At 42.8% G+C, this 10,103-nt stretch overlaps 2 protein-coding genes across 2 annotated transcripts; both read left to right on the top strand.

Annotated features, from left to right (window-relative positions):
- Positions 1-967: 967 nt before the first annotated feature.
- On the top strand, positions 968-1,918 carry LOC128398764 (olfactory receptor 14C36-like). The gene has a single exon (XM_053360018.1). The coding sequence runs from the start codon at positions 968-970 to the stop codon at positions 1,916-1,918; it is 951 nt and encodes a 316-aa protein (XP_053215993.1).
- Positions 1,919-8,796: 6,878 nt separating this feature from the next.
- LOC128398763 (olfactory receptor 14I1-like) lies at positions 8,797-9,738 on the top strand. Its single transcript, XM_053360016.1, has one exon. It carries the CDS (start codon positions 8,797-8,799, stop codon positions 9,736-9,738), a length of 942 nt encoding a protein of 313 aa, XP_053215991.1.
- Positions 9,739-10,103: the final 365 nt, after the last annotated feature.

Raw genomic sequence — 10,103 nt, 5'->3', positions numbered from 1 at the left:
ATATGGTAAAATAAACTCACAAGAATCGTATTGACTTGGATCCCCAAGATAAATAAAATGAATAAGTTTCCAGAATAAATGTTTCCACTCCTTCCATTCTCCTTGTATCAGTCTGTGACCCTTGAGAAGCCACTTTGTTGGAAGGGGCTCCTCACAACATGGGTCCCAAGCCTTTGCAATTTTATTTATTCATGACACTTTTGCCTTTGAAAAGATCTCAGGGTGGCAAACATATGGTTCAGTGACACTCTGTCATCCAGGTAGTGTTCATAGCGAAACCAGTTTAGCTTCAGGGTATTTTCTTAGCACCAAAACACAACAGGCATTCTGTTAACCTGATGTCTGAGTATTGCTTTATAGACTAAAGTCTGAAACCAGGAAAGTGTGAGGAGATCTGTGCCTGTAAGAGGCTTTCCTAGGTTGTTTTCCTCACTGCAAACCCCTGAACTCTCTGTACTGAAGGACCCTTAGAAATCAAATGCGAAGAGACTCAAGTTGGCTGCAGGTGGTTGGAGATTTATTAGTGGAAGTGCCTTTCTGTTGGTGCAAAATTTGTTTGGATCCAGTAAAAAACTACATTGGGAAAACTGAAATTGTGATATCATTCATTTAACAATAAAGTAATAAAAAATATCATACATGGCAGTAACTATAATTCTAACATTAATGAAAAAATAAGACTTTAGAATGAACATTAACAATTTTCTACTACTGGAAATTTCGAGGGACCAAGAATGGCAAATTTTGCACTTTGTGAGCTTCTTAGGAGTATACCTGACTATTCTGATGTTGCTGTTTTGTAGCGAGAACACACTTTAAAGAAATGCAGTATTGAATGTTCAGGCAATATAAGTTAATATTTATGAAGATTAATGGTATTCCCCCCCCCCTTCTATAGGTTTCAATTCCTGGCTTCTAATGACTGGTAATCTGTGCTACTGTACCTCTTGAGCATGAGGGAGAAGTAATGTCTAATATAACAATAATCAATGATTTCCTGCTTCTGGGATTTTCTAACCAACGAGAGTTTCAACTTTTACAGTTTGCAGTCTTCTCAGCAATGTATCTGGTTATCCTTACAGGAAATCTGATTCTCATAATTCTAGTAGCCCTCAACACCAACCTTCAGACCCCAATGTATTTCTTCCTTGTCAATTTATCGATAGGAGAACTTGGCTCCACCTCTGTCATTATTCCCAAATCAATGGCCAATGCGCTCATGAACTCAACATTGATTTCATATTCTGAATGCGTGACACAAATGCTTTCCTTTGTTTTTTTCCTGTCATCGGATGTGTTCCTCCTCACGGTCATGGCCTATGACCGATATGTGGCCATCTGCCACCCACTACATTATGCGTCTGTGATGAAGTGGGGAAGATGCATCCAACTGGCAGGCGGATCGTGGATGGCAGGTTTGCTTAATGCTGCTGTGCATACTGGCACTATTTTTTCACTGCCCTTCTGTTCCAACGTTATCAATCAGTTCTTTTGTGAAATCCCACACCTAATGAAGATCTCATGCGCTGATTCATACCTCAATGAAATTTGGACACTGCTCTTCAGTTGCGCATTAGGTATTGGCTGCTTTGTGTTCATCATCTTGACCTATGTGCAGATCTTCAGCACAGTATTGAGCATGCAGTCCATGGCAAACAGGCAAAAAGCCTTCTCCACTTGCATTCCCCATCTCATTGTTCTCTCTGTCTTAGTTGGCACCATTCTTTTTACTTATCTCATGCCAGCCTCCATCTCTTCATACAAGCTGGACCAGATGCTTGCTGTGATATATTCTGTGGTTCCTCCAATGATGAACCCAGTAATCTACAGCATGAGGAATAAGGATGTCAAAGCTGCCCTGGGGAAGCTGTTTTACTGGAAGATTTCAAGCAAGAACACCATGCTTCCTTTTCACTGATAACCCTGCTGCTTACTTGTGTTAAATTATGGAATAATTTAACATAAAACTTACATCATTTCCCGCTTTATTTTCATTGTATTGCATTTTAGCATTGCATAATATATCAAATTCAAATTGTGAGTTATTATTAATATCACTGGAAATGTAAAATGTTTGTGTTGTATGCATGGTAAGTCCTACTTAGAACTGACACCTTAAATGTAATAAACATAATTGATTTTAATGAGTTACTCCAAATAAAACTTAACTGAACACAACCCTAACTCTGCTTCAGTGTAGTTTCCCCCCTTAATCACTTAAAGTGGAAGAAATATTTCCATATTGGACAAGCATTTGTTCCTGGGACAACACTTTCATGCAAAAGCTACTTGTTATTGTTTTCTGATTTTTTGTTTTATTGGGGGGAAATTTCAATATTATTTTAAAAAATGGAAATATAATACATAACCTTTGAGTCTATGCTGCCCCTGGGATAGGTATCCTTGTTGCTCTACCTAGTTATATAGTTTTCAAATTGTTTTCAGAAAGTTCACATAAGAACAAATTTATGGTGACATCATCATTATCAACAACAACAACAAGATAGGCTTCACAAGGACTGTGGCGGCTGCTCAGCAGAGAGGGCTCGTCCTTTAAATTTATTTTTATCTGTGGTGTTTTAAACTGTGGGGGTTTTTGTGTGTGTGTTTTTCTCTGTTGCAGGGTGGGGTGGACATTTGGGTGGGACTGGGAATAGGTTTAGTTTTAATGTAATTGTAAATTGTTTTTCTTATTATTATTAGTTTCTAATTATTATTATTATTCAGTATTGTTTGTGTTTTGCTTTTAAGGGGAGAGGGTCAGGGCTGCCTGGGAGTGGGCCCCAGCCAACAGAATGGCTGGGGCAGGTTCCACAGGGGGGATGCGCTGGGACATCCGATCTCAGTGATCACGCTTAGGAGGAGGAGCTATACTAAGACCAGACCATGTCATTACCGAGGAGGCGGGTTTAGTCATTGTTTGAAGACTATCCCTGCCTCCAGGTCTGGCCTTGACCGGAAGGATACCAGAATCAATGACTTAATTGGGGATGGAGGACTTGACCTGGCATGTGTAACAGAGACTTGGTTGAATGAAGCAGAAGGGCCTGTTCTTGCCACTCCTTGTCCACCAAGTTTCTATTATACACAGAAACCCAGATCATATGGGCGGGGAGTGGGGGTTGCAGTGAGTTTTAGGAAGTCATTAGTTTGCACCAGGCATCCTATTGGGAAGACCCAGTTTTCTGAGTGCATGTTCTGGAAGTTGGGCAATAGGGGCAGTACAGGATTCCTTTTGGTGTACCAACCTCCCCACTGCACCAAGGATTCCTTGCCCGAGCTGCTTCAGGTCGTGGTGGATGTGCTCCTGGAGACACCTAGTTTGGTTGTCCTGGGGGATTTTAGCATCAATGCCAACACAACCTTACAAGGGGCACCTCAGGACTTTGTGGAAAGCATGGCCTCCATGGGGCTGTCCCTGAATAAGTTTGGCCCAACTCATAGTCGCAGACATGCCTTATACCTGGTGTTCACCTCTATAGATGTGGGTGATCTGACACTAAATAAAAGCAAAACAAAAGAAGTGCCATGCTCGGATCACTTACTGGTGCACCTGGACTTCTCTATGACCCTTCCCTTTTGCAGGGAGGTGGGCTCGATTCAGATGGTCTGCCTCTGCCACTTAATGGATCCAAATGGTTTCCAGAGAGAGGTAGGGGATGTTTTATCCCATGTTAATAGCCTTTCAGCTGATTCCCTGGTGGCCTGCTGGAATGTGGCTATCGACTGTTTGGCTCCGAAGCACCCTCTCTGATTGCATGGAGCCCAGACAGCTCCATGGTTTCCCCCAGAGCTGAGGGCAATGAAACAATTGCTGAGACGGCTAGAGTGCCGGTGGCAGAAAATTCATTCTGAATCTGACTGGACACAGGTTAGAGCTCAACATCGAGCCTACCAAGTGGCGATAGCAACGGCGAAGAGGATCTTCTTCACCGCCTCTATTGTATCTGCAGAAAACAGCAGCAGGAGACTCTTGCAGGAGGTTCACAACCATCTTTGCCACCGGGGCCTGGTAAGGACCCCAAGATCTCCTGCAATGATTTTGCAAAGATTTTTGCAGATAAAGTCACTTAGATTTGGAAAGAGGTACACTCCACCATGGGAACAGGGCCGGGGCGGAAGAGTGCTAGAGTTCTGTCTAGTTAAGTTGCGTGGGATCAATTCCAATCTGTTACCTCCAAGGATGTTGACAGGCTGCTTGGACGAGTGAAGCCGACCACCTGTCTCCTTGATCCTTGCCCATCCTGGCTCTTAAAAGCAAGCCAGGAAGGGCTGGGCAATAGGCTCCATGGGGTGGGGAATGCTTGCCTCTGTGAGGGAGAGTCCCAGACCCGCTGAAAGAGGCGGTCATTAAGCCACTTCTTAAAAAAACATCTTTGGACCTGGCCAATATGGCAGATTATCGCCCAGTCTCAAATCTTCCATTCTTGGGCAAGGTGATTAAGCAGGTGGTTGCTGAACAACTCCAGGCATGCCTGGAGGATGTGGACCATTTGGATCCCTTCCAGTCAGGATTCAGGCCTCATCAGGGGACTGAAACTGCCTTGGTCGCGCTGGTTGATGATCTCTGGCAGCCTAGGGACAAAGGTGAAAGCTGTTTCCTAGTTCTGCTGGCTCGCTCAGTAGCCTTTGATACCATTAATCATAACATCCTTCTGGACCGTCTAGAGGAGCTAGAAGCTGGGGGCACCGTTATACAGTGGTTCCGCTCCTTCAGCACAATGCAAGAATAAGGGCCTTGTATGATGAAAAATGCTTCAAAGGAGTGCATGTAAGAGTGACACTGTTTTGTCTCTGGGGCTTTGCTGCAGAGTTGCACAGAACCTTCAGGTAGTTAATCCCTAGGAACCATTCTTACACTTCTTATCCCTTTGCTCACACCCCTTAGCACTTCTAGTTCTGCTTGTACCCAGCAAGGCACACAGCTTATGCTTGTACAACGACAGGTTGCTTCCTTCAAATCTCAAAGAAAAAGGAATTTAATGTAAGTACATGAAGTAAATATGGACATTCTGTTTGCTGCCCTGAATGATGAATGGTAGATGAAAGGATGTTTGAAGGAGTGGATGGATGGAAAAAGTGATAAATAGTATGTTATATGGCAAGTTAAGATTCAGGGAGAATTTCCAGCATCAAGCTGGAAAATATTTGTAGGGAAAGACAGATTTAAAACTGTTATCAAACCTCTCTCTTTCTTTCTCTATGGTTTCCTTTGCCTCAGTATTTAATTTTACTTTTGCATTTCTGTACATGTCTATTTCTGATCCCCCGCAAACCCCCCTCACTTCTAATCAATCCAGATCCACTCTATACACCAATGTATTGTGTGATTCTAATCCCCTAGTGATCCCCTGCCATGCACTTTGATCTTCTTCAGACATAAGTGCATTTAGCTGACATTGTATTTTCACTCCTTTGTGAGTGCCTGTTCTCAGACGGCATGTTATTTGTGGGGTTTGCAAACTGCAGCCAAGCAGACATCATGCTCCATGTGACATTTACCATGCAATTTCCTTTCATGCCTCAGCATGGCCACATGTATTGTGTAAATATTGTGGGGATAGTAATGGATAGCAATACATACTTCTGCTAAGCATGTTTTCCTTTCTTATGCATCCTGAGCTATTTCTGTCCAGCTCTCCATGGTGCAATATTTGCCAATTGACTATAGGTGAGAGTTCTGATACAGCAAGAACCAGTCATTTACGTCTATTGAAATCACAAGGTTTAATACTGTCACAGTTGAACAGGACTGTTGGTTACAGTGAAACTTGAGTGCAACTATTTTGTGAACTTTTGGTTCATCTAAGGCAGCGGTTCTCAACCTATGGGTCCCCATTTGTTGTTGGACTACAACTCCCATCATCCCTGAGCTCTGGCCTTGCTAGCTAGGGGTGATGGGAGTTGTAGTTCAACAACATCTGGGGACCCAGAGGTTGAGAAAGGCTGATCTAAGGTATTACCCTGGCGGTTCCCTCACTGCAAGAAGTAAAGTTACAGGAAACCTAGGACCTATGGGACCGCCTCTCCTGCTATGCCCTGCGGAGGACCTTAAGGTCCATAAATAGCAACACTTTGGTAGTCCCGAGCCCCAAGGAGTTTAGATTGGCCTCAACCAGGGCTAGCGCCTTTTCAGCTCTGGCCCCAGCCTGGTGGAACGCCCTACCGCAGGAGATCAGGGCCCTGCGGGATTTGACATCTTTCTCCAGGGCCTGCAAGACGGAGCTGTTCTGCCTGGCCTTTGGGCTGAATTCAGTCTAACCCCCCTCCTCATTTATTTATTTTTGATGGAACCCCTTATATGGGATTTGTATATAAATTTTCCCTCACTCTTTTTGCTGGCCCATGTAGGACCAGCATGGATAGTTTGGCCCCGGTTGATTTTTTCTCCTCTTATGGCAGTGATCTATAGGCTACCACTAAAATGAGGCTGCATTTTAAGCTGCATTTTAAACTATATTCTAAGTTATATTTTAATCAACTTTTTTATTTTTAAAATATTTTTACTGTATTTTACTCAGTCTTAGCTGCCCCGAGCCCAGTCTTGGCCGGGGAGGGTGGGGTATAAATAAATTATTATTATTATTATTATTATTATTATTATTATTATTAACCAGGCAGAGGGCCTTCTCGGTAGTGGTGCCCACCCTGTGGAACACCCTCCCATCAGATGTCAAAGAAATAAACATCTGACTTAGAAGACATCTGAAGGCAGCCCTATTTAGGGAAGCTTTTAATGTTTAACAGACCATTGTATTTTAATATTTTACTCAAAGCGGCTCAAAGCCGCCTGGAGTGGCTGGGGAGACCCAGTCAGATGGGTGGGGTATAAATAAATGATGATGATGATGATGATGATGATGATGATGATTACCCTAGTATGGATTTTTCTCATGGTTAACTATGGCTACCTTTGCTTATTGTATAACTTTAGTTGGATCCTGGCTATAGTCTCTTTCATCCCAAACTGCACCCGAGTGAAGCAGAAACAATGGGTATTATTCAATGTTTATTAGGCTGACCATATGTCTGGGAATTCCTGGATATGTTCACTTTTTGGGGTCCTACATGCCCCCTCAAGGTAATTTTACATTTTAAAGCAAATGTCCTGGATTTTTGGGGTTTCTTGTGTGTGCTTGGGCAGCTCTGGTTCAGGCAGGGACTCTGGTGCAGGCAATCCGGGCTCTGGCTCTGGTTCTGGCATGGCAGAGGGGCTATGGGGTATCCTGATTTTTACCTCTGGAAATATGACAAGCCTAAATTAGTCCTCCTCAGATTAGACCTGTTGAAATGCGTGGGATGACTAAATTAGGTGAATTAATTTCAGTGAGTCTGCTTTGAGTAATCCTTAGTTGAATATTTCCCATGTGAATTTAAACAAATGCTGATATGCAGCCTTTCATAGATTTCCCTGATTTAACGACATATTAGATTGAATCAGTGTTTAATAGAATATATATATTTTATATATATATATATATATATATATATATATATATATATATATATATTAGCATTAAATCAGAGGCAGATAGTAGGAAAGAGAGATAGACTGCAGGTGCATATGAACAATGATGGTGGGTCAGAGCAGTGATGCCTTCAGCTCAGCATAGTGTCTCTCCTCTGCCCCAAACGAGCTTGATGCAGATGAGAAATGCACACAGACACTATGAAAGGCATGGATATTCCCTCTTGTTTCACTCTGACAGTCAGATCTATACTGCTTCTGAATATAAAGCAAATCATTCCTAGCTTTCAGGAAGTAACCCCTTACCAGGGAATAAACCCTGTTGTCTTACTTCTGAGTAGATGTGGTGAGGGTTTTCAAACTGCTCTACAGAAAGTGGAGATTTCAGGAAGAGACGGTATGTGAAAATTGGGGGTCAAACTGTTTGTTATTTAGTTGTGCTGTTCAGTTTAGGGATTTTTATTTATTTATTACACAAATGGTGAGCATGCTGCAACCTCTACCTTACAGTTGTCCCTAAAAATATCACTAAGTTAGAATATGTCTCTAGACCCTCCATGTGCCCATATTTTCCAGCGACAGTCCTGGATTTAGAGAAGCTGTCCCAGTTTCTGATTTGATCCTGAAATGTCCTGCTTTTCCTTAGGTAAAGGGAAAGGGACCCCTTACCATTAGGTCCAGTCGTGACCGACTCTGGGGTTGCGGCGCTCATCTTGCTTTATTGGCCGAGGGAGCCGGCATAAAGCTTCCGGGTCATGTGGCCAGCATGACTAAGCTGCTTCTGGAGAAGTCCTAGGCTCTGTGGTTTAACCCACAGCGCCACCCACGTCCCTCCTGCTTTTCCTTAGGATGTCCCTATTTTCATTGCAGAAATGTTGGGGGGTGTGGAATTATGTGACCACCAAGTCATGGAGATAATGAACTATACAACATTTAGAAGAGATCTGAAGGCAGTCCTGTAAAGGGAAGTCATTTTTATGTTTACTGGTTTATTATGTTTTTATATATGTGGGAAGCTGCCCAGAGTGGTTGGGGCACCGCAGTCAGAGGCGCGGAGTATACATAACAAAATAACAAAATAATAATAATAATAATAATAATAATAATAATAATAATAATAATGAAAGTCACTATTTTCAATGGAAAATGTTGGAAGATATGTGTCTCTGAATACCAGTTGTGGAAGAACATGAGTGGTAGAATGTTATGGTGCTTTTGATTTCCAATAGGTATTGAGTTGGCCATTGCTAGATACTGGATGGAACCATATTCTTGCACAAGCAACATTTATAATGGTCTCTCTTATTCCCCCAATAGACTGAGAAGACATGTCTAATGTAACCATCGTAAGAGATTTCCTGCTTCTGGGATTTTCAGAGCAAAGGGAACTCCAGATCTTACACCTTGCAGTCTTCACAGCAATGTACATGGCAATTCTCATTGGAAACTTCCTCATCATCATTCTGGTAGCTAGAACTACCCACCTTCAGACCCCAATGTATTTCTTCCTTGTCAACTTATCAGTTGTTGACCTTGGATCCACAACCGTCACCATTCCCAGATCAATAGCTAATGCCCTGATGAACACAACAGGTATTTCTTATTCTGAATGTGCTGCACAAATGCTATTGTTCCTCTTCTTCATGTCATCAGACATTTTCCTCCTCGCTGTCATGGCCTATGACCGGTATGTGGCCATCTGTCACCCACTGCACTATACCTCTGTGATGAAGTGGGGAAGGTGTATTCAGCTGGCTGGTGGGGCATGGGCAGCAGGCTTCCTTAATGCTGCTCTGCACACAGGTACCATTTTTTCACTGCCCTTCTGCTCCAACATCATCACTCAGTTCTTCTGTGAAATCCCACACCTGATGAAGATATCCTGCTCTGATCCATACTTCAGTGAAATGTGGGCCCTTCTCTTTAGTTCAGCCTTAGGTCTTGGCTGCTTTGTGCTCATTGTCACATCCTACGTGCAGATCTTTACCGCAGTGCTGAGAATGTCCTCCAAGGCAAGCAGGCAGAAAGCCTTCTCTACTTGCATTCCCCACCTCACTGTTGTCTCTCTCTTACTTAGTACAGGTATCTTCTCCTATGTCATGCCAACCTCCAGCCCTTCATATAATCTGGATGAAGTGCTTGCTGTGATATATTCAGTGATTCCTCCAATGATGAATCCGTTAATTTACAGCATGAGGAATAAGGATGTCAAAACTGCCCTGTGGAAGCTGTTTTACCAGACACTTCCAAACAATAAATCAGTTCCATAGTTTAAAAACTACCACTGCCACCACATGCCACCACTACCACTGAGGTGTATGTCCTTTCTATACCTGCTTAAAATATCAAGGAAATGGGTGGTTAAGGCAATGCACACCCCTTAACAATACACACCCCTTAAACAGGGAACACTTTCTCAAGGGTTGCCTATTATGCTTGCTTACAAACTTGATACCATGCATCGATGCTTTGTCCTGGCTTTTGGGATGGGGGAAGAGACATGTATCCAGAAAAAAATCCACAGGTGCAGCAGCTTCCTCAGTCACATGCTTTGTATAGCCATGATGAATTCCTGCCTGAACACATCTGTTTAAGGCACTTCACTTCCCTGCCACAATCACAATTGTAGAGAATC

The sequence above is a fragment of the Podarcis raffonei genome, chromosome 13 (assembly GCF_027172205.1).
Source record: "Podarcis raffonei isolate rPodRaf1 chromosome 13, rPodRaf1.pri, whole genome shotgun sequence".
NCBI classification, from domain to species: Eukaryota; Metazoa; Chordata; class Lepidosauria; order Squamata; family Lacertidae; genus Podarcis; species Podarcis raffonei.
The sequence above is the reverse complement of the archived record's forward strand: the minus strand, read 5'-3'. Positions and strand labels throughout refer to the sequence as shown.